The 24811-nt window shown below is 41.6% G+C and overlaps 1 protein-coding gene across 6 annotated transcripts in view; it reads left to right on the forward strand.

Moving 5' to 3' along the window:
• Positions 1 to 9148: 9148 nt before the first annotated feature.
• Positions 9149 to 24811, forward strand: part of exoc6 (exocyst complex component 6) — a 174967-nt gene continuing 159304 nt past the window's right edge. For 3 of the 6 annotated variants that reach the window (XR_013498981.1, XM_078223527.1, XM_078223528.1), the window contains exon 1: positions 9149 to 9476. Coding sequence is in view for 4 of the 6 variants with exons in the window: in XM_078223527.1 (XP_078079653.1) it covers positions 9352 to 9476 (125 nt within the window). In the remaining 2 variants the exon portion in view is untranslated. Of the gene's footprint in view, positions 9477 to 11370; positions 11761 to 24811 lie in introns of those variants that run through there. The other 3 variants (XR_013498982.1, XM_078223525.1, XM_078223526.1) reach the window with 1 other exon arrangement.

A 24811-nucleotide genomic window follows, 5' to 3' on the forward strand; every position in this document is an offset into this window, starting at 1 on the left:
GCTTAACCCTCTCTCCACTCACATTGTCTGTATCTTTAAGACTTGATTACCTGTAAAGACTCGCATTCCAACCATTATTTTGTAAATTGAGTTTGTGTCTTTATATGCCCTGTTTGTGAACTGAAATCCCACTCACCTGATGAAGGAGCAGCGCTTCGAAAGCTAGTGGCTTTTGCTACTAAATAAATCTGTTGGACTTTAACCTGGTGTTGTGAGACTTCTTACTGTGTTTACCCCAGTCCAATGCCGGCATCTCCACGTCACAGACTTTTTCCACAGTGGTCTTGAAATTCCAGTGATGTTGAGGCTGATGAAAAACGGCAATGTCTGGAGACAGTCACTTTTAAACCATCATCCTTATTTTCCAAATGTCAATGCGATTGCGCCTGATGTTCTTTTTGATGGAATTTCTCTATCTCTGCGGTGGCTTCCAAAATGCACCAGAGATAGGGTCTTGAACTTGAGAGAGGGTAGAGCAATGTTGTTACACTGCTAGATTTCTTCTGAACTCTTGCTTTTAGCAGCCTGGTTACTGTACTAAAATACATTTTAAAATGTTTTTTTCTGGTCGCATGACCTCTCTCGCCATAGTGATTTCAGAAGTTAATTGATTAGCTTATGTTAAAATAGACCTTGGTTATTGTCATGGCTTGGATAATTAGTTGCTTTAATGTCCCAACCATGAATTCCTGAATGACCCATCCTCTATCTTGATGAGATAGACGAGAACATCTTCTAAATAACTATTGTCCCAGTAGACTTTCTCTCTCTGCTGCTTGAAAGGTAGCTTTATAGAAATGCAAATAGTGAGGACTAGCATAGTTCCAGTTAATCTATGAAGTAATCCTTGACATCAGCAGATGTGAAATTCCATTGGTGTACCCTTTGTATATCTTAATTGTAATTCGCATTGGAACCTTCCAGAAACAGGGCAACTTGTAATACCAGATTTCAGGTGACCTTTGGCAGCCATTTTAATTCAGCGCCTTCACTTGCTTTTTTAAACATCCTTTTAAAGTAGTTCAATATATATTTGATCAGGTGATGAAATCAAAGATTAATATCACATGTGCAAACATCACATCATCATTACAACTGTATGTAAAAGACCAAAAATTATCCTTAGGTTTTACTACCTAACACACAGATAACCTTGTACATTGAAGTCCATAGTAACATACTCTTGCTTTTACAACTTTCTTCCGTATGTCATCCTAACAATTTCTACATTGTCTCTTTTTTATGTCTCCAGATTACCTGTCACCTTCAAGCTCCACTCCACATATTACAGCAGACATCGCCACTATGAAGAGCAATGAGAGGCACCAGGCAGCCAGGAATCTGCCAATAATCAGGAACCATTATTAGTGGTCATGGAGAAGAATCCAAAGAAGAGAGTCTACATCTTGTTGCTGAACATCAAGAAGACCCATCGCTCAAATGTCATATTTAAAAATAACTGATACATTTCTAGGAAATGATACAGAATTCTTTACCCTACAGAACTCCACATAGGCAATAGTAAATGAAAGAATTAAATCTCCTGTGAGAAGTAGTCCTTTAATTTAAAAGAAAATTATTCTTTCATGGGATGTGGGCATCACTGGCAAGGCCGACATTTGTTGCTCATCCCCAATTGCCCTTGACCTGAATAGCCTGACATTTCAGAGGGCAGTTAAGAGTCGACCACATTGCTGTGGGTCTGGAGCCACATATAGGTCAGACTAGGTAAGGATGACAAGTTTTCTTCTTTCAAGGACATTAGTGAACCAGATGGGTTTTTACAACAATTGATTATAATTTTATGGTCATGACTAGCGAGACTTGCTTTAAATTCTAGGTTTAATAATTGAATTTAAATTCCACCAGCTGCCATGGTGGGATTTGAACCCTTGTCCCCAGAACATTACCTGATTACTAATATAGTGATATTACCACCACACCATCATCTCCCCTTGCTTACAATGTTAATGAAAGCAACAAAAAATGTATTTTGCTGTTGAATTGTAAACATACTGATATTCATTTATTTATTAATGTCACAAGTAGGCTTACATTAACATTGCATGAAGTTACTGTGAAAATTCCTTAGTTGCCACACTCCAGTGCCTGTTCAAATATACTGAGGGAGAATTTAGAGTGGCCAATGCACCTAACCAGCACATCTTTCAAACTGTGGAAGGAAACCAGGACACTCAGAGGAAACCCATGCAGGTACATGCAGACTCTGCACAGACAGTGACCCAAGCTGGAAATTGAACCTGGGTCCCTGGCACTGTGAGGCACTGTGAGTGCTAACCACTGTGCCACCATGTGGTAATGCAATGGCCTAGGATAATAGCTTCCAAATTATAGCATCCACCTAGAAACATTGGCAGCAATTATGCTGGATTGCTGATTGGATATCAGACGCTTTTAATATAAAAAACAACTAAGAAGAATAAAAGTTAATGTTTAGAGTTGCACTTTGCCCAATAGGAACAGGCACTGTAATTTACACTCACATATACCAAAAGTCTTGCTCACCGAGCAACATAAATCAGGAAATGATGAAGGAAATACTCATCTGACTTGTTAAATGTTTTCATCATTCTTTACTTTAGTTTCAGCTTTCCAGTGTATGTCGCATTTTATTTTGTCAACTATTTTGTACTGTTAGGAGACTCCAGGTAGGAGAATCCTTTGTGGTAATGTTAAGAACTGAGCAAGTTTATAAAGTGTCCAGAAAACATGTCTTAAATCTGACCACATCAGGTTAGAGTTATATTCTACATAGTGGCACGGTCATAGAGGGAGGCCTCACCTTACCTACCTACAGTCTATTCAGAGTCAGATCAAGACCTGGATCTGACGTTTTGCTCTGAGGTACACCCAAACTTCTTTCACCCAACACAAACTTGGTGGTATACCTGCAATCACTAGGGGATAGCTTTTTTTAATATAATGTTCTATTCTACAAAGGAAAGAATTGGGTTAAGGATAAGCAATTTATACCAATAACTGTGTCAGCTGTGACTCTGTAATAGTGCTCTCCACTGGGACTCAGAAGATGTAGAGTTCAAGCCCCAGATTTTCCCCAAAAGGTTGATGCTCAGATGCAGTACTGATACAGGGAACTATAGACCAGTGAGCCTAACGTCGGTACTGCGGAAATTGCTAGAGTCTATTATCAAGGATTTCATAACTCGGCATTTGGAAGGCAGTGGTATAATCAGACAAAATCAGCATGGATTTGCAAAAAGGAAATCATGCTTGACGAATCTATTGGAATTTTTTGAGGATGCAACTAGTAGAGTTGACGAAGGAGAACCAGTGGACGTGATTTATTTAGATTTTCAGAAGGCTTTCAACAAGGTCTCACATAACAGACTACTGTGTAAAGTTAAAGCACATGGGATTGCAGGCAATATCTTAAGATGGATAGAAAGTGAGTTAGCAGATAGGAAGCAAATAGTTGGCATAAATGAGTCTTTTTCTGATTGGCAGTCAGTGACTAGTGGGGTTCGCAGGGATCTGTGCTAGGACCTCAACTGTTCACATTATATATTAGTGATTTGGAAGAGGGAACTACTGAATGTATTATCTCCAAATTTGCAGATGATACAAAGTTAGATGGGAGGGTGAGCTATGAGGAGGATGCAGAGATGCGTCAGCATGATTTAGATAGGCTGAGTGTGTGGGCATCTGCATGGCAGATGCAATATAATATGGATAAATGTGAGGTTACCACTTTGGTAGCAATAATAGAAAGACAGATTATTACTTGAATGGGTGTAAATTGAGAGAGGTGGATACTCAACGAGACCTTGGGGTCCTCGTACATCAGCCACTGAAAGTAAGTACGCAGGTACAGCAGGCAGCAAAGAAAGCAAATGATATGTTGGCCTTTGTAGCGAGAGGATTTGAGTATAGGGATAGAGATGTTTTGCTGCAATTTTATAGGGCGTTGGTAAGGCCACGCCTGGAGTATTGTGTGCAGTTTTGGTGTCCTTATCTGAGGAAGGATGTCCTTGCTATAGAGGGAGTACAGCGAAGGTTCACCAGGTTGATTCCTAGGATGGCAGGTCTGTCATATGAGGAGAGATTAAGTTGGTTAGGATTATATTCACTGGAGTTTAGAAGAGTGAGAGGGGATCTCATAGAAACTTATAAAATTCTAACAGGGTGGATTCAGAAATAATGTTCCCAATGGTGGGGGAGTCCAGAACTAGGGGTCATAGTTTGAGGATAAGGGGTAAACCTTTTAGAACTGAAGTGAGGAGAAATTTCTTCATCCAGAGGGTGGTGAATGTGTAGAATTCACTACCACCAAACGTAGGTGAGGCCAAAATGTTGTCTGATTTCAAGAAGAAATTAGATATAGCTCTTGGATCTAAAGGGATCAAGGGATATAAGAACAAGAGGGGAATCAGGATATTGAATTTGATGATCAGCCATGATCAAGAAGAATGGCCGAGCAGGCCCAAAGGGCCGAATGGCCTACTTCTGCTTCTAGTTTCTATGTTTCTGTGTTTCTGTCAGAGATGTCATTTTTGGAAATGAGACCTTCAGTCACTAGAAGTTCTCCTAAGAGTCCTTAGCCAATATCTAGCCCTCATAATATCACTAAAACAGATTATGTGATAATTATTACATTGTTGTTTGTGTGACCTTGCTGTTCAAATTGGCTGTTGTGTTTTCTACATTACAAGCGTGTCCACATTGCAAAAATACTTAATTGGCCGGGACGTGCATGGGAGGTCGGGAGACGCTATATAAATGCAACACTTCATTTCACTCAGACCCCATAGCCTATAACAAATATGCAGCACATTTCACAGCTCTATGTGGGGAAGTTTTTTGTTTTCTTTTTTTCTTGCTGGTAATGGCTTCAGGGATGGCAGTTCAGGCAGTATGCTGCATCTCCTGTGGGATGTATGTGGTGAGGAAATCCAGTAGTGTTTCAGGAGATTTTAGTTGTAAGAAGTGCATTAGATTGCAGCTTCTGGAGGAGCGTGTAAAGGAGCTGGAGGGGGAGGTAGAGGAACTCCGCATAATTCGGGAGGCGGAGGTGGAAGTTGATAGGAGTTATAGAGAAATAGTAACTCCTAGAAATGAGGCTTGGGTCAATGCCAGGAGGAGGGGTAAGAAGCAATCGGGAAGACAATCCCCTGGGGCGGTTCCCCTCCATAATAGGTTTTCGGTGCTGGAGGCTACAGTTGAGGAGGAATCAACTGAGCATAGAGAGCAGATCTCTGGGGGTGAGCCGAGTGAGAAAGCTCAGGTGGTTAGGGGCTGTAAAAGACTGGGCCTTGTGATTGGGGACTCCACAATTAAGGGGACAGATAGGAGGGTCGGAACTAAAGGTAGGGACTCAGGGTTGGTGTGTTGCCTACCAGGGGCTGGGGTCCGGGATGTGTCTGACAGGGTATTCAGGACTCTTAGGGGGGAGGGAGATAAACCACAAGTTATTGTACATGTGGGGACACACGACATAGGGAGGATAGGGGAAGGGGATATTAGGCAGGGATTTATGGAGTTGGGGTGGAAACTAAAGGCCAAGACTGACAGAGTGGTTATCTCTGGACTCTTGCCTGTACCACGGGATAGTTTAGAGAGGAATAGGGAGAGGGAAGGTTTGAATTCATGGCTGAGGGGATGGTGCAGGAGGGAGGGGTTCAGGTACTTAAGCAATTGGGGCTCGTACTGGGGAAGGTGTGACCTCTATGAGAAGGATGGTCTACACCTTAATCAGAAGGGGACCAATATCCTGGGGGGTAAATTTGCTAAGGCCATGCAGGGAGGTTTAAACTGATTCGGGGGGGGGGAGGGATCCTGAGTAGTGGGGCTGAAAGTGAGGGATGCATGGATGGGGACTGCAATGCACGGCATTGCAGAGGTGGGGTGGAGCAGGGTTTGAAATGTGTATACTTCAATGCCAGGAGTATTCGCAATAAAGTGGGTGAACTTGCAGCGTGGATCAGTACCTGGGACTTCGATGTTGTGGCTATTTCAGAGACATGGATAGAGCAGGGGCAGGAATGGATGCTGCAGGTCCCGGGGTTCAAATGTTTTAGTCGAAGTAGGGAAGGAGGTAGAAGAGGGGGAGGGGTAGCATTATTGGTCAGAGATTGTATCACAGTGTCAGAGAGGAGGTTTGATGAGGACTTATCTGTTGAGGTAGTATGGGCGGAGATTAGAAATAGGAGAGGAGAGGTCACCCTGTTGGGAGTCTTTTATAGACCTCCTAAAAGTTCTAGAGAGGTTGAGGAAAGGATTGCGGAGTCAATCCTGCTTAGGAGTGATAGTAATAGGGCAATTGTTATGGGGGATTTTAACTTGACTAATATTGACTGGAATTGTTATAGCTCTAGCTCGTTAGAGGGGTCAGTTTTTGTTCAAAGCGTGCAGGAAGGTTTTTTGACTCAGTATGTAGACAGGCCAACTAGAGGTGAGGCTATATTGGATCTGGTGCTGGGAAATGAGCCAGACCAGGTGCTAGACTTGGAAGTTGGTGTGCATTTTGGTGATAGTGACCACAATTCGGTTACGTTCACCTTAGTGATGGAAAGGGATAGGCATGAACCTCGGGCCAGTGGTTTTAGCTGGGGGAAGGGTAATTATGAGGCTATTAGGAGAGAATTAGGAAACATAGGTTGGACTAGGAGATTACAGGGACTGGGAACGTCCGACATGTGGAGTTTTTTCAAGGAGCAGCTACTGCGAGTCTGTGATAGGTATGTCCCTGTCAGGCAAGGAGGAATTGGTAGGGCTAGGGAACCGTGGTGCACCAAAAAAGTTTCTTTGTTGGTTAAAAAGAAAAAGGAGGCTTATGTTCGGATGAGACGTGAGCACTCGGGTAGTGCACTAGAAAGCTTTAGATTGGCTAAGAGGGAGTTGAAGAGCGAGCTTAGAAGGGCTAAAAGGGGACATGAGAAGACTTTGGCGGATAGGGTTAAAGAGAATCCTAAGGCGTTCTATAGGTATGTCAAGAACAGAAGGTTGGTTAGGGCAAGTTTAGGGCCAGTTATAGATGGCAGAGGGAAGTTATGTGTGGAACCGGAGGAGATTGGTGAAGCATTGAACCAATATTTCTCTTCGGTGTTCACGCAAGGGGACATGAATATAGCTGAGGAGGACACTGGGTTGCAAGGGAGTAGAATAGACAGTATTACAGTTGATAAGGAGGATGTGCAGGATATTCTGGAGGGTCTGAAAATAGATAAATCCCCTGGTCCGGATGGGATTTATCCAAGGATTCTCTGGGAGGCAAGAGAAGTGATTGCAGAGCCTCTGGCTCTGATCTTCAGGTCGTCGTTGGCCTCTGGTATAGTACCAGAAGATTGGAGGTTAGCGAATGTTGTCCCATTGTTTAAGAAGGGGAACAGAGACTTCCCCGGGAATTATAGACCGGTGAGTCTCACTTCTGTTGTCGGCAAGATGTTGGAAAAAATTATAAGGGATAGGATTTATAGTTATTTGGAGAGTAATGAATTGATAGGTGATAGTCAGCATGGTTTTGTGGCAGGTAGGTCGTGCCTTACTAACCTTATTGAGTTTTTTGAGAAAGTGACCAAGGAGGTGGATGGGGGCAGGGCAGTGGACGTGGTATATATGGATTTTAGTAAGGCGTTTGATAAGGTTCACCATGGTAGGCTTCTGCAGAAAATGCAGATGTATGGGATTGGGGGTGATCTAGGAAATTGGATCAGGAATTGGCTAGCGGATAGGAAACAGAGGGTGGTGGTTGATAGTAAATATTCATCATGGAGTGCGGTTACAAGTGGTGTACCTCAGGGATCTGTTTTGGGGCCACTGCTGTTTGTAATATTTATTAATGATCTGGATGAGGGTATAGTTGGGTGGATTAGCAAATTTGCTGATGACACCAAAGTCGGTGGTGTGGTAGACAGTGAGGAAGGGTGTCGTAGTTTGCAGGAAGACTTAGACAGGTTGCAAAGTTGGGCCGAGAGGTGGCGGATGGAGTTTAATGCGGAGAAGTGTGAGGTAATTCACTTTGGTAGGAATAACAGATGTGTTGAGTATAGGGCTAACGGGAGGACTTTGAATAGTGTGGAGGAGCAGAGGGATCTAGGTGTATGTGTGCATAGATCCCTGAAAGTTGGGAATCAAGTAGATAAGGTTGTTAAGAAGGCATATGGTGTCTTGGCGTTTATTGGTAGGGGGATTGAATTTAGGAGTCGTAGCGTTATGTTGCAACTGTACACAACTCTGGTGCGGCCGCACTTGGAGTACTGTGTGCAGTTCTGGTCCCCACATTACAGGAAGGATGTGGAGGCTTTGGAGAGGGTGCAGAGGAGGTTTACCAGGATGTTGCCTGGTATGGAGGGGAGATCCTATGAGGAGAGGCTGAGGGATTTGGGATTGTTTTCGCTGGAAAGGCGGCGGCTAAGAGGGGATCTTATTGAAACATATAAGATGATTAGAGGTTTAGATAGGGTGGATAGTGATAGCCTTTTTCCTCTGATGGAGAAATCCAGCACGAGGGGGCATGGCTTTAAATTGAGGGGGGGTAGTTATAGAACCGATGTCAGGGGTAGGTTCTTTACCCAGAGGGTGGTGAGGGATTGGAATGCCCTGCCAGCATCAGTAGTAAATGCGCCTAGTTTGGGGGCGTTTAAGAGATCCGTAGATAGGTTCATGGACGAAAAGAAATTGGTTTAGGTTGGAGGGTCACAGTTTTTTTTAACTGGTCGGTGCAACATCGTGGGCCGAAGGGCCTGTTCTGCGCTGTAATGTTCTATGTTCTATGTTCTATCCCAGTTTTTCAGTGCACAGACTAGGAATTTAAGCCCAAAATGTGGTTAATAAAACGTGATGGTGATTTCTATAACGAATAGTCGAGTCGTCTGCATTGGAGTTTGAGGAATAAGTCGTTGGTTGGTTTCAACGTCAGGAAGTCTTTTCTGGAAGAAATGCTCTCTTAATTGTTATATTGGGACTATTGCGACGGCATTTAGGGGTCCTGTGTCGTACTTTATTGGATACTTCGCTATTCCATAAAACGATTAACAGGGAATGGTTTTTCTTAACTTTTCTAAAGAAAGTGTAGGCTGTCTCTTTTGGTGTTGTAAAAGGTTAACCAGCCGGACTGTGAAATGTGATAGTCTTTAAATAGCCATGTGCTATAAATAAATCGTCTCCAGTCACATCTCTTGATGTGATGGTGGAATAGCCTGAACTGGAAGTTGTGTGTCTTGTTTCTACATAAAATCATAACGATTACATTTGGACTGATCATTCTGGAATTCCGAGGTTATTGTTTTGTCTGGCATTTTTTCTTTGCCACACGTTTTTGTTGAGTCTGAGGAAAATTTCACTCAATAATCCAGGAGCCGGGACATTAAAACAATGGCTCATGAAAGAAAAACCGTTGCCTCGCGCTCTGGTAAGGAGGAAAATCGGGAAAACCAAATTTATGAAAATGTTTTTTCTGAGATCGAAACACTGGAATTGCCACTTGGTTCAAGTTTACGGTAGGTGCCGTGATCTTCTATCGTATTTAAGCAGTTTGATATTTTCTATATGGATAAAAGTATGTCAATAGTTTTGTCAACTTGCCTGTTTGCATTTCTAATTTCCAACCGATATTCTGGGGGTATGTAGAATGCAAGATGGTGTGGGGGTAAACGGGAGTGATTACTTGTGGAAAAATGTAACTCCCCAGTTTAAATTAACAGCCAGCCACTTGACTGCTATATTAGGTCTACATTGGTGAGTGTTACTAATATAGAAGTACTAGTCAAGTAACATTGTAATAAATCATAGTTTGGTAATAGCGTGTGAAAATGATAATTGTTTATAAATTAGTTGCCCGATAGAAAATTGGTAACACAAATAAGTCTGCACAAGGTTGCTTGGACTATTCGGAGTTCCCGAGTGTCTCTGGAGCACCTGTCATACCCAGTTCTCGGCTGATAGTGACTATTTGAGCTCTTCTATTCTTGTTTCAGCGACATCAGTGTGGGGGTAAATACAAGCATCAAGTAACAAGGTATGAGGAAATTGCTTTAATTGTCTTCGTGACTTCAGCTTCATTTTTGTCATTTAACTGATCCACGTGAAAAACTAGATTTTCCGTAAATTCATTGAGCGTCTTTTAATACAACGTCATTTAGAAACTTTTTACTCTTTGGTATTGTATTCCAAACTACTTTTAACAGTAATGAAAGGACAATGTCCTTTCTGGTTCAGTACCCATTCTAGAAGCTTGTCCTTTTTAGCTGAGACAGGGGTTCCCAAAGGGTGCGGCACGCCACACTGGTGCGGCGAGAGAGGATGGCAAGTGTGGCGGGAAGATTCAAGGACAATCAAAGAAACATTTAAACATGGTTTAAACAAGCATTGTTTTATACTTTCTGGATGTCCCATGATATTATAAAGTAGTTGTCTTCTATGTTATGAATCAAGCACTGCTAGGAGTTGTTTGTTTTTGAATGTATTTCTTTCAATAAAAAATTCGGTGTGGTGTGAGCAAATTTTTATTCCTAAAGTGCGGCCCAGTGAAAATTTGGGAACCACTTTGGGGGGGTGTCCACTTTCATAATATAAGCTACTGCCTTGACTTTAGAACGGAAACGTTTAGGTTCACTTTGGGCATTAACGTCTTTTAGCCAACAGAACATAGGGTAACACCATCTTCAAAGTTAGGAGTGAACAGTTGGCCTCTGAATAGCAATTGGTTTTTAATAACGCTGCCCAGCTCAGATAGGCAGGACTGTGGGCATGATCCCACATCACACTTGCATAGCTTTACTCGTGTGTCTTTGTTTAGACCACACTTGCAGGGAAGTGGTCAAACATTAACACCTGTTTTGCAATCTGGCCTTTGTCGTAACGGCTGTCTAACCTTTGTGGTGTAGGAGCTCCTCTCCCACAGCCGCAGTTCAACACCGTTTGGAACCTGCTATCCTCAGTTCCTCCTAACCCCCACCATTTTCACACGCTATTACAAACTATGATTTATTAACAAAATGTTTATTATTTGCATGCAATCATCTGCGATGCATTGCGAAAGTGTATTCCTGTGAGTAAATCTGAAGTGGGATTGGTACAATGGGGTGGGGCTGTGAAAGTGCATTATTTTTGTTTGGTGCTAAACCTGTCAATATTTTATGCACTTCGCCAGCCTGATATTCCCCCTGAATTTCAAGGTGTTTGATAGAGACCCACCCATTGTTTCCAGCAGTTTTATTAAAATTTCTCCCAATTGATATGGATGCAATTTTAAAATTTCTGCAATGTCACCTGTATGCAGTTTTTATTAACATTAATTTAGTTTTTCTTGCAATTTAATGTGTATGCAGTCTGTAGAAGGATGTGCACCACTAAGCGTTGGATTTATTTATGTATAGCTCACTGATTTAAAACAAGCATACAGGATGTGCCGCAGGTGAAGTGAGGCGGGCGCGCCCCCCCCCCCCCCCCCCGCCCGCGCATTGCCGGGAGCGCGCTGGCAGGTTGCTGTCGGGCACGCGCGCACGGGATGGGCAGCAAAGTGAAGGCGGCGGCGGAGGCGGGTCGGTGAGCGGCGGCTTGGCGTTCACACTCGCACCCCGAGGTTAACCGGGGTCTGGGGCTGGCCTTGCCGGGCTGGGCAGGTCGAGGCCGGGTCATGAGCCGCTAACCACCCTCGGCCGCTCCCTCCAGCCGGAGCCGCAAGATGGCAGAGCCCGAGGCCCTGGAGACGGTGACGGAACACGAGCGGATCCTGCAGGAGATCGAGAGCACAGACGCGGCCTGCGTGGGCCCCACACTCCGGTAAGCGGCGCCGCTTCCTTCCCCCGACCGTCCCGTCCCGCCTGGCCGCTCAGCCGCTGCTGCCAGGCTCAGGTTGCGGGCCTGCTGGGTGCTTTTCCTCCCGGTACTAGCGGCCCTTCGGCCCGTCTCCTTGGTGCCCGACCTTTGTTCGCCACCCTAGCTGCTGACTGTGTGGGCCCAGAGCCGCGGGACTCGATTTTTAAAGTTAGTGTGTGTGGTTTGAAGGGCTTTGGGCAGCAGTTTGTGCTCCTGTGACTGTAAACACTGAGCTGTATTGTGTGTGTGTGTGGTCAGCTCCAGCTCACCCTGCACCCACTCCCATGGTTGGCACTGCCCAGCGTGGGGGTGGGGGGCCGGGGGAGGAGGGGGGGGGGGGGGGGGAGATGCAGTGTCACTGTTTTTCCTGTTCATACAGGATTGACAGATTCACTGGGTTTTGAGTACAGTTCCAACTGGTCATACAGCCAATTCCAGGGTTACAGGATTGGCAGTCTTCTATAATAGCTGTCTGTGTGGAGTTTGCACATTCTCCTCGTGTCTGCGTGGGTTTCCTCCGGGTGCTCTGGTTTCCTCCCACAGTCCAAAGATGTGCAGGTTAGGTTGATTGGCCATGCTAAAATTGTCCCTTAGTGTCCTGAGATGCGTAGGTTAGAGGGATTAGCGGGTAAAATGTGTAGAGACATGGGGGTAGGGCCTGGGTGGGATTGTGGTCGGTGCAGACTCGATGGGCCAGATGGCCTCTTTCTGCACTGTAGGGTTTCTATGATTCTATGAATAGGACTGTGTGTCACTTTCCCAGGGTTGTAGGGTGCCACAGCCCTACAGTGCAAAAATAGTGGAGCTGCCACTTTGACTGTGTCTCCACTCAAGGTTATCGGATGAGTGGATGACCATGTCCCATAATGAGACTGTATAATTGGGGTATTTGTGTGGAAGCTCTGCCCTAAGTTGTTTACATCCATTTTGGTGAATACCGTTTTGTTTTTATTGGCAATACTAGGTTACAGAAAGCTCTATTCAGTTGCTATACATATAGTAATTTACTATGATTATCAGTTGATTACACTAAATAGACCTTTTTTGCTGTAATATTTTGGGATTGAACATTCTGGACATTGTCTTGAACAGTCTGGTGCTCTCATGGTTTGTAAACCGACAATTTGGTCCTGAGGGCAATGGAGAATAAATGATACTGAAGCAGGTCAGGCAGCATCTGTGGTGAAACACGTTTTCAGGTTGTTGACCTTTCATCAGAAAATAAATGATGTTGCTTTCAGTTGGTCAGCTTTGGAAACTTAAGTGCTAATGTCCCATTCTTTAGCTGTGCCTGTCCCACAAAATCATAGGATGTTTACAATGTCAATATTATTGTTATAGACATTTCAGCATCACCAGGTGCAACCTTGCTTGACGAGATAAGATTTTAGCAGCCATGCCAGGCTGAAAATCCGATCTTAGAAGGAAACCGGAACTAGCCGAAAAGTTGTAAATATAGCTGTTGGCCCAGGATTCACTGTGAAAATTATGGTGAGACTAATAGCAATTATCATTATTTATATGCAAATTAGACAGCAACTTCTGGTGAGCACACATGTGCAGCTCAATACACAAATCCAGAAGTCAAGTTGTGTGGCCCCTTAATCAGCTTTGCAAATATGGATGGCTGCTTGCCATCTGACTCACCATTCAAATACATTGAATATTCATGTTCCATAATATATGTGGATGAAACTCTCTGTAAAGCTTTTCCATTTCAGCCTAAGTAGCTTTAACACATTTTTAACGACTAATCTTAATCACTACCAAACGACCTCTGCCTGGTTCAATGATTCTTCAAGGGTATACACTATTGGTTCAGGATACACACTGTTGGCTTGTCCTGTTCACACAGGTCCCAGAAGCCACATAAAGGACACTTACTTCATACAAAAGCGCTTGGAAAATATATGGGCAAGTCTTATGAATGGCAGGTGTCATTTGTTTGCCACTTGTTGCAATTCTTGTGCAGTGTAATCTTGTGACGTGTGGATAGACTGAGAGCTGATAAGAGCACATGGTTTTGTGCTTCTTCCCACATGCATACTTTACTGCTCCCTCTGACTTGAGTATTATAGTGCCTCTCCCTCACTCAGACTGAACCCTGATGAAATTGTTTCTACTCTCTGCTACCTTCCTGCTGTTTCTGATGTGCTGTATTTCCATTTGTCCCTCACGTACCTCATTCTGCTCCCTTCCTTGCAAGTCTTGAGGAAGCTCTGCTTCGGGTTCTGAAATCGGAAGTGCAGTGGCAGAATCAGCATATGGGAATTTTAACAGCACTATTAATTTAGGATTGCTGGTGTACAACATCATGATTCGAGCCATGCAAATATTATCAATGCTAGTCTAACCTGCTGACGAAGACTTATCCACATGCGTTTCCTTCTGTTCTAGCTTCATGTCACAGACCCTGGGTACTCTTTCTGCAGCCTTCTTTAGAATGGCTTAGTGGTCGCATATTTGTCGGGTCATAGGTTCAAGCTCCTCTTGTACGTAGTAGTATACTATATTGCAGCATACTTAGATTGAGGAAGTGCTTGTTAATTGTAGGTGCCTTCTTTCAGAAGAGAAACCAAGATTGTCTGTCCTCTTGATTGTGAAACATCCCGTGGCCCTTTTCAAAGAGTACAGGAGTTCTCCTGGCACCCTGTCCAACATTTGCTTCTCTATCAACATCACCAAAAATAGATGAGCTTATTTCATTGCTGTTTGCAGAACCTTTGTATGCAAACTTTTTTTTATTCAGAAGTTCATGATGGGCTGTGAAATGCTTGGGACATTGAGGTCATGGAGTACTTTCAGAAATGCAAGTTAGCAGACCACTACTGTATTAGTGATTTAATTTTTTTTCATTCAATTTTTAAAGTTACAAAGCCAAATCCATTTTTTTGCTCTAAAAACTAAATTCAAAATCCAATTCATGGTTCTAACATGAGGGTGACAAGGTAGGGCATTCCACCTCATCTTGTGCTTGATCTCACATGTGCTGGATGCACCTGCTAGTGTTGTGACTCTGATTCCTAGATTGCCTGTGTCAGTTGTGATAGTGCAGTTGATGTATTGTACTTGTGTTTAAGGGGAATGTTTAAAAATTCAGTTGGTACATCCGAGAGTAGAATGGTTACTCAAGGGACATTTTGTTTACTTAGGTTCTCCTGGGATTTCTGATTAGTCATGTGGTTATGTGCAGTCCTGTGTCTGGTAGCAGAGAAAAAAAAGCTTTTACAGAAAGCAGTTTAGTTTGCAGCTGAAACCTGGTTGAAGTTAGAAGGATTTTGCAGGCTTCTGGAATTCTATCTCTGAAAGCTTCAAGACAGTCTACACGCATTATAGCAAGTATATTTATGTTAAGTCTGCAAGAGGAATGTTGCTTATTTGGAACTGAAGAAGTGATAAGTTAGAAATTAATGTTGTTTCTGTTTCATTTTTAAATGTTCAACTATTAGTTTCTTTTACTACAAAAGATCTATACTTTCAGTGGAATCATTTCCGGAAGGAAGTATCCTTTTGTCACATTTATGCCAAAATTGAAAACTTGTTGGGGTCTAGTTTGGCTTCCTATTGGGGTTCTGGTCCTGGTCCTTTTGGCTCAAGCCTGTAGTTCCAGGTCAGCCACCCTTCCCTTAGCAGACCTTGGCACAACTCTCTCATCTTAGAGGGATTTAATTTGCATCTGTGTTTGTTACAGCACCAGCTGGCCAGACTCTTTCTCTCTCCCCCCCCCCCCCCCCCCAACACCTCCTAATGGACAGGCTTTGCTTTCATCTTATGTGCCGAGTTTTGTAGCCTTTTTGGAAAAGTGAGTTGCAAATTTATGCAAATAGAGATGTACACAATGCAAGTAATCATAGGAGAGGAAACAGATGGAAGGATAGACTTGCCCAACTGAGAAGAAAGACTCAAAGTAATTACGATAGTGAAAACTAAGTTTTTAAAAAAAAACATTAATTTGTGGGACATGGGTGTTGCTGGCTGGCCAGCATTTAAATGGTTTCATAATTCCAGATTTTTTTTTATTGAATTCAAATTCTACCATCTGTCATGGTGGGATTTGAACCCAGGTCCCCAGAACATTAGCTGGGTTTCTGAATTAATACTCTAGTGATAATACCACTAGGCCATCACCTTCCCTGGTATTGCAGAGCAAGGGAAAATGGACACAAACTGTAGCATGTGTAGCACAGAGAATTGACAGTAAAATTAGTCAACTAATAGGAACATTTACTACGTCTGCAGTACTTGTCATGAACCACACCAATACCTGCAAGGGTGTCCCAACTTGAAACACCAGTTTCTGGTGGTGTATAGTTTTAAAAAATATTTTTGAGAAGTCATGTAAAACCTCAATGAGGAATTAGTCCAGTCAACGTACAAACCATTATTAAAGAACATTTATTAACTTAAAAATATACTGAGAAAAGGACAACAATACTCTAAGACAGGAATAACTAAATTACCCCTTGTTCCAAAATATATTTACAATCCCTGGACTCTGACTTCCCTTTCCCAAATAACACCAAGTCAAATCCAGTTTATAGTTACTACACAATACAGGGCAGTGATCAAGTCTGGGAAAACATCTTTTCCTGGTCCAGTGAAGATACTTAAACTGCCTTTTTCTGCAATGCCTTGGCTCTAAGACTTGGAGACAACACTCTAGCATTTCTGAGAAGTAAAAAATGTCTTGGGACCCCTTGGCTGAGATTTGCAGACTGGCTTTCTAGTTGAGGTATGACCTGGGCTCTGTTTCTGAAGTGGAGGTGGGATAATATTTATACTGTTTTCCCCCTTTATTATTTAAAACATAAGTTGGCTGTCTACATATCTCAAATTCTTTCCTCCCGTGGAGCTTAGCATTTCTATAGCCCTGAATCACCCAGTCATTTAGGTAAACTATTTCTGCTTGGGGGAACTTAACGCTCTATAGCAGCCATCCAAATAATCTGTTTCTACTACTAGAGCAATTCATACCTGATCATTTAAGATGCATTATAATACTGCATTAACATTTTTAAAGCTTGGTGATCTGTACTTATTGGAATTTTCCTGTACTTTGTTGGATCAAAATATCTTCGGCATCCGTGGCCCTTGCCTCCGAGTCTAGTCTGGATGGAGTGTAGAGACTAGCTTGACAGTTTAATCAGCCAACTATTGGAACTGTGTACCACCTTAACCAGTAAAATTTGAAGTCATTAATGAACATTGCGGTGTCAAAGCGTGAAGAGGAAATGTCAAGATTCTTTGTCAAATCGGCTACGGATAGCAAAATACGGCAGGAAAGCAAGATTGGTTTGAGAGATGAGGCAGAAAGGAAAAGTTTTTTTTAAATTAAAGTAAGAATAAGCTGGAGGAATGTGGGTTCAAACTAGTTACTGTTTGGAAGAGATTGTTTGACTGTTTTAAGACTTGCTACTCTGTGGAAAGGGTACTTGTACTGGAATGAATAGGCTCTAACTTTCTGTCAAGTTTAGTACACGTGTATCACTAATGTTCAGGAAATTCATGCCATTCACTGTATTTAAGTGACAGGTTTTTGGATGGCAACTTGCTGATTTTGTATGTTTTAATTGTGCATGTCCGGTGGCTAGAAGTTGCTGCCTGATTTTTACATTAATAACGGTGAGCAACCATTATTTTTGCCACCCATCCAATCAAGACTGGAGTCTGCAATCTCCTTGCCCAATTCAAATGACTTTGTAACAAAAAATAATGCTTGCCTGATTTAATTTGAGTTTGTTTATTTGGTTTGACCTTAAAAGTGGCCAACTCTTTTCCATGCTATATACAGCACAGCAACTATGGGCAGCATCATGGGCAAATTGCTGGTGACTTTTGAGTGATTAGGAAATAGTCTGTAATACTGCCTACCCTCAGAATCATGATTATTACAGCAGAAAAGGAGGCTGTTCAGCCTGTTCTCTGCTGAAACAATTCACTTAGTGCCACTTATGTGCCTTCTCCCCATAGCCCTGCCCATTCTTCCCTTTTGGATAACCATTCTCAATTCCACCTTAAATGCCTCGATTGAACCTGCCTCCACCATCCTCTCTCTCTGTTCATTCTGAATCCTAAACACGTGCTGTGTGAAAAAAAATTTCTCCTGTTGCCATTGCTTTTCTTTTGCCAATTATCTTAAATCTGTGGGCCCTCCTGTTCTTAATCCTTGCACCTGTTGTTGGCTAATTATTGTACAGATTTTCAAAATTTAAAGGTTACAATTTATTGCAACTGGTGTGCCTCAGGTATGTTTCATTGTCTGTTTATATACATAAATGAAATTAATTGCGTGCAGGATCACATTGCTAATAGGGTTGGGGCAGCCTGGAACAATCTGACAGTTAAAGGAATAAGATAGTAGCATCCAGAAATCAAAAAGGTCTGTATTTGTAGTGTTGGCTGTTATAGATGAAAGAAGGACGAGCAAGACATCAAAGGGCCCAGCAAGGATGTTGGGGACTGATCATTATAAAAGTTTTAAGATGTGCAGTGGTGCTAGGGAAAGCTGCAGTGACAACATGGATTTGTAAATGTCTTGAGTGGGCTAAGCAAGGTAAGACTCTAGGATGACTGGGGTGAACGTTTGAGGCTTTTTTTGTCCATCCTTATGTAAGGATGTGCTGCTGTCTTGTCATGTTCGTTTCGAGGCATGATTGGTCTTATTCTGCAAGAGTTAATCGTGTAACAAATGTATTTTGATCACTTTTGTATAATGCTCTGCAGGTACATCCCTTTATAAACCCTTGCAGACATTGAATAACAACAGTCATATAGATAAGGGAATATCCCACTCTGACCTGGATGCAAGTTTACAGTGGGACAGGCAGGGCCTTGAAAAGGAAGCCTGCCCTTGTCCCAGTTGAGGCCTTTAGACAGCCAATTTTCTCACCCAGCATCAATTTTTACTGACCGCTAATTCTTGCTGGAAATGGATGTGATTTTGCTTGTGATTTTTTTTTTTCCAAACATACTCAGGTAACCAACTGAGACTTGCATATGAATTATTGCCTTCTGGGAACTAACGTCCTTTGAACATGATCCTATGAATGAATAAAACCTTCAAATGAAGAAGGCAAGAAATTGGTGAGAAGGTTTAAAAATTGGGAAATGGCAGTGAATATTTCAATCACTTTGAGAGGTGTAAATAAGATCAAACTTGTAGATGCTTCTTAAAAAGATGATGATTCAGTTGAAGGTCAGAATGTCTTTTAAAATTCTGCAATGACTTTTAAATTTTTTTGAAATCTGCCCCATGAGTACTGATGAATTTTTGCAGTTCAAATACTGAGATTTTCCCCATGTTTCCTGTGGCTTGGGAGTTTTACTGGACTTTCAAATAAATGTTAATTGCTTCAGAACTTTAATAACTGAACCTAGAAATCATCTTGTGGTTGCTTTTTTTCATGAACTTCATATATAAGCTATTGGCCACTAACAGGAGAGAGAATTCTCTTTTTTTCTACAGTATTTGTGTGGGTGGTGTGGAAGATTTGTTCATAGTATTTGTGTCGATAGGAACAGTAATAAATGGTTCTGCGAATTTGGTGTTGCTGATTGTTTCAGTTTCTGTAAGGAAGAATGCTCACTCAGCAGTGTCCCTGTTATGCTGGGTTTTGTGGTGCTTGTCACAGTAATAGTATTCTGAAAGAACATTCATACTAGCTATCGGAAGCATTGTTAACTGACGAGCTGCACTCAATGTTGTTTTCCTTCTCTCAAACTGGATACTCGGTGAGAATAATTCACAGTAATTGCCTATAAAGGAAGAGAAATGAAATTCTGGAACAATGATTAATTCCTCTTTTATTGTTTAAATCTTCTTTGAGTCATTTTGGTGTTACATTGTTCCAGAGGACAAATCAAATTTAAAACAGTATAGTAAACTTTAATTTTACAACTGTGCTACTGTAGCTGAAAATCAAGTATATAATTCTTAAGACTAATAATTTAGATACTTAATATCAGGAACAGTGCATGTGTCGGGACATAGTGGTTTATGAAAATTAAGTGGCGCAGATCTCAAATTAAGAACGTTTTATGATGTACACAGAAAATTTATATCCATATTTTATTGATCAACTTCATTGATGCAGCCCGGGTACCTCCTGAAATGTACTGATGTAGCATATTTAAAGATGCTTTCACTGGGAGAGTCGGATCTTGGAAATATATCTTGTAGTGAGTTCCAAATCTTTTATACTGTTGACAATAATAACTGATGTATCAGTGAGTAAATTTCAAATGGCAGGAAATAGAATTTAAGCTTCATCGGGAGAGTGGCAAGTGGAGAATTGCTCTGTCAGCATACTACTGCAGCAGTATATATGGAAAGTTGCTCCAGTCTGCATTCTTTATTCATTAGCTCTACTCTTACAGGCTGTGCAATTAAAAATATTTCAGTGGGAAAAAATGGAATTATTTACTGTGGGTTTTAAACTGAAATTTCTGTATTGAAATATGTAAATCTTTCCTTGCTCAAGTATTCAAGTAGTCCATAATTATGATAACTCTAACACAAGGCTACTTACTAAGTGCTTGTCCTGATGAGCATTTCCCCACCTGTTTTTTAAAAAATTGTTTTGGGGCCTGAAGGAACTTTGGCATAGGAAGTTTTTCATCCAGCTTACTAAAATTGAATAATTTCTGTATTCTATGCACAAATATACATAGCCCATGGATGTTTTTGTGTGGTATATCAACCATGTACAGGGAGAGGCTAAGCTTGTGTGCTGTTTAGAACTGGTTGTGGAGAATACGAATGGGCAGGAGCTAGCAGGTCTGTTTGTGTATCAGTTGTCTCCAAACGCCAGCCTTTGTATAAAATGAGAGAATTTCTTTGTACTGGCAGGCATAAGATAAAGGCGCATGCTTTGTAGTTCTCACTGTACGTTTAATTTATATCCACCACTCTGCACAGTTCAGTGGTACGGCAGTTGCAACGTTGCCTAATATATTTGAATATTACTTCATTTTCATGTTCTTGAGACTGAGGTTCATTGTGTTCATTTAATCATTGTTGATAATCAGTACTATGAATTGCTGTTAACGTAACAATTATACAAAGTGCTCTGGAGAAGATGGAGGCTGCTCTCGGTTGAAAATTTCTTTTTGTGAAAGGCTAATAAGCTAAAAGCAAAATCTGTCTTGCACCATCTTGGAAGAAATTGCACTATAAAATTGGTCAAATATTGCAATTTGATTGTTGATTGTCTGTGGTAATTCTTTTGGGGAAATGGTGGTGGGTGAAGTGAAGGGAGTCTTGTGATGAAAGCAGGAAATGCCAGTTTCTCTAGTTAGCCACTTTGAAATCTTGAGAATGCACAATCTTCTTGAAATAGTACATCTAACTTCCATTTCCACTTTTTGTTTAATTTCTAAAATTTCTTTCATCAGAGTTTAGCTACTTTGACTTCCAGCATACAAAAAGCTGTGGCTTTTGTAATGCTATCCATGTTAAACTGACTAGATAGTTGCAAAAACCTTTCTCTTTTATAGAGCCACAACATGTCGTGGTGCTTCATGGGGCCATTATATAAGGCATGATATGACACCAAACTGCATGAGACCTTGGGAAGGTGGCCAGAATCTTGGTCGCGGAGAGGTTTGAGGCCTAGTGAAAGTTAAAATCGGGGATGCCAAGAGGCTATCAGTTGTCCTGCTGGAGAGGAGATTACAACGAAGGAAGGGACAAGGGATTTGTAGTGAGGATGACCATTTTAAATCCAGGTCTTACTTGACTGGGAGCCCCATTGTACTGAGCCCAGTACTTCTCCTGTGCAACATCCAATTGTTTCTTCAATGATTCCAGGATTTTTTGTATTTATTGCTGTAGCTGGCAGTCACATTGAATGTACTGATTACTATTCAAATGAAGAGCTTCTAGTGTGTGACTTTAAAAAAAATTCTAGTTTGAACCTTTGCCTCCTTGACTTGTTCCTATGCCTTGAGTAACTTTAGAATAGATGGTTGCTTGATGGCTGGCATAGACAAGATGGGCCAAAGGGCCTCTTTGTGCTGTAAGACTGACTTTTTTGCTGCTGTATTTATAAAATCACCACTTGTGCCTCTTTACAGACTCAAAGCCCAAGTTTCTCCAACTCCCTTTTTATAACATAGAGCTTCTACACCCAGGGATCAACCTTGTGACTCTTTAGAACTACATCCAGCATTTGAATGGTTTTGCCTGGAACCGGATACTGCTTGGTGTGATCAGGCCAGCAATACAACACCTGAATATTGCTTCCTCTGACACTTCCTCTTTTGTTCACACAGCATAGTTCCACAGTCATTTTTGTTGTTAGGTTCTCTGCATTGGTTCAACATTTTCAGTGTCAGGTCTACAAAGATTCTTGGATCTCTTCTATGTCAACACTATTCATGCTGTGTGTATGTTGGGGTCTTTGTCTTCCTACTTGCAGTACTTTTACATTTGAGATTTTATCTGCATTTTTGTCCGACTCCAATTTTTACTGAGTTGCCTCACTCTATTCAACTGCCTGTTTCAGTTTTACAATTATATTGAAGGTAGGTATGCTACTCTGGCCCACCTTCCTCCATTTTCTCCTACGTCAAAAAGTGGCAGAGCAAGAAGGAAAGGGGGACATGTCCTCTCTCTGTCTGACCCAAAAATCTGACTAAATCCCTGCTGTCAGACCGGCTGAGATTTTCCAACATTTTCTGTTTTTATTTTAAATTCCAGCATCCGTAGTGTTTTGCTTTTTAAATCCTCTGTCTACTTGTCAGTTAGAAAGTTGTAGCACGCCCATAAGTCAAGGAACGGAATTGTAGAATTATTCTGGACCAGAATAATGTCATTCAGCCCAACGTGACTGTGACTGCTCTTTAAGCACTACCTGCAAATTCCCTCCAAGCCATGCACCATCCTGACTTGGAACTATATCACCATCCCTTCACTGTTGGGTCAAAATCCTGGAACTCCATTTGATGTTCCCATACCATATAAATTACGGTGGTTCAAGAAGGCAGCTTGCCATCACCACCTTTTGAGGATAGTTTGGGATAGGCAATAAAATCTGGCCTAGCCAGCTATGCCCACATACAATGAACAGACAAACACTTTGCCCTATGTTCTGGCTTTTGCCATTTAACCTTGCATATGGGTCCATATTCAAATATCTTTTGCAAATTCTGGTGAAATCTGCTTTTGCCACCTCTTCAGGTAGTGCTGCCTTGATTTTCATGTTCTGTGCAAATAGCATTTCTCCTAATTTCCTCCTCGGTTTTGTTAATTATTTAAAATCTAACTACTTGTTACCAGCCCACCCGCTGGCAGAACCATTGCTCCCTGCTTACTTTAACAGAACTCCATATAATTACGAGTCGTCTCTCTTTTCTAAACTCTCGGTGCTCCAAGAAAAACAAATCTATTTTCTCAATTTCTCTTCTAGTAGCTATGAAACACTCCAATGACGTCCCCACTTGTGATCAGCTCTTTAAGCAATCTGCAACCACTTAAATATATAACATCCCTTCCCCTTTTGTGGTCATGACAAATTGATCCTATGCATAACATAGTAGTAATCATACTCTAGACCAGTACCATACATTAATCATTACACACAGCCAATCAGGAAGACATCTATTCCTCTTTGGCTGTATATGACTTTCTGGAATTTGGCTGTCCTTAACCCTAAAAGTATGATTTGGAACTTCAGTAGATCCTTCTCTTGGAACCAATTCTGCCTCATTCTCACATAGTATAGTAGCAAAGACACAATCATCAGGCAACTCTGATTCAACGAAGTCTTCATAGTATTCACAACACAGATGCTACTTCTGGAGATGATTGAGAAATCTCTTTGAGATGACGACAGTTGGTCAGCATGGAATCGCCAAACTATTTCATCTTCAGATTGGACCTGTTTTGCTACAACTGTGGCTGGTACCCATTTCTCACTTGTGGCATAATTACGTGCTGCACTCTTATCTCCTTGTTCAAATGAGCGTTGTTTTGCCCTCACTTGTCTAGCAGCTTGAGATTGTTAACTCTATATTTCTGAAGGTAATAAGTCAAACTTCGCTCAACTTTCTCTTTAATTAATGCAGATGAACTTTGGGTAGTTGCATGAGTAGTGTTTCTATAAAATGTCAAAAAGCTATTCACGTGATGTGGTGATGAATTTTGCTAAAACTAGTTGGTGGAATCTACTCGATAGTTAAGGGAAAGCGTGATAAGGCATTAACATAGCACTCCAGTTGAAGATACTTGTATCGTAAAATGTGTGGATAAAATCAGTGACCATCTTTGCAACTGACTAGCAGCTAATGATAAACCTTTTTATGTGGCCCAAAAATTGTAGTTAAGGGTTGATCAGTCAATGTGAAATGACGACAACAAATGTCTGATCACTGACTCCTAACTGTATCTAGCCCCCCCCCGCCGCCGCAATCATGCTTTACAGTTCTTATAAGTACTTTTTTGTCTAATTTCTTGCCCAGCTCTGTATTCTTCCCTGCAATTGGTGATAACTTCATGTGGGATTTTGTCAAAGACATTGGAGCTAGAATGGCTTTATGGTCTTCCACTATTCATTTGTGTAAAATAAAGAAATTGCAAAACAGTCATTTATGAAGCACTTTTCATGATCACAAGTGCTTTACAGTCAATGAAGTACATTAAAGTGTAGTTAAATTTTGTAATGTAAGAAACAGGCAGTGAACTTGTGCACCACAAACTCCCATAAAGGGCAATGTGATAATGACCACATGATGTTGATTTGAGGGATAGATAAAGGCCTGGGTACCAGGGAATAACTTCCCTCCTTTGCTTAAAAATAGTGCCATGGGATATTTTTACATCCACCTAAGCAGGCAATTGGAACCTTGAAAGGCATCTTCAAACTAAAGTAATTTAACTTTCTGACTGTATTAATCTGTTCCTTTTACCCAGTATTGTCACAAGACTAAGACCCTATAATTTTCTCTTTTTGTTTGTCCCCTCTTGGTGTACATACTGTTTTGTGTGCTTTCAATTAAGGGATTGAGTACCCAATGA

The sequence above is a fragment of the Mustelus asterias genome, chromosome 11 (assembly GCF_964213995.1).
Source record: "Mustelus asterias chromosome 11, sMusAst1.hap1.1, whole genome shotgun sequence".
In the NCBI taxonomy this organism is placed as follows: domain Eukaryota; kingdom Metazoa; phylum Chordata; class Chondrichthyes; order Carcharhiniformes; family Triakidae; genus Mustelus; species Mustelus asterias.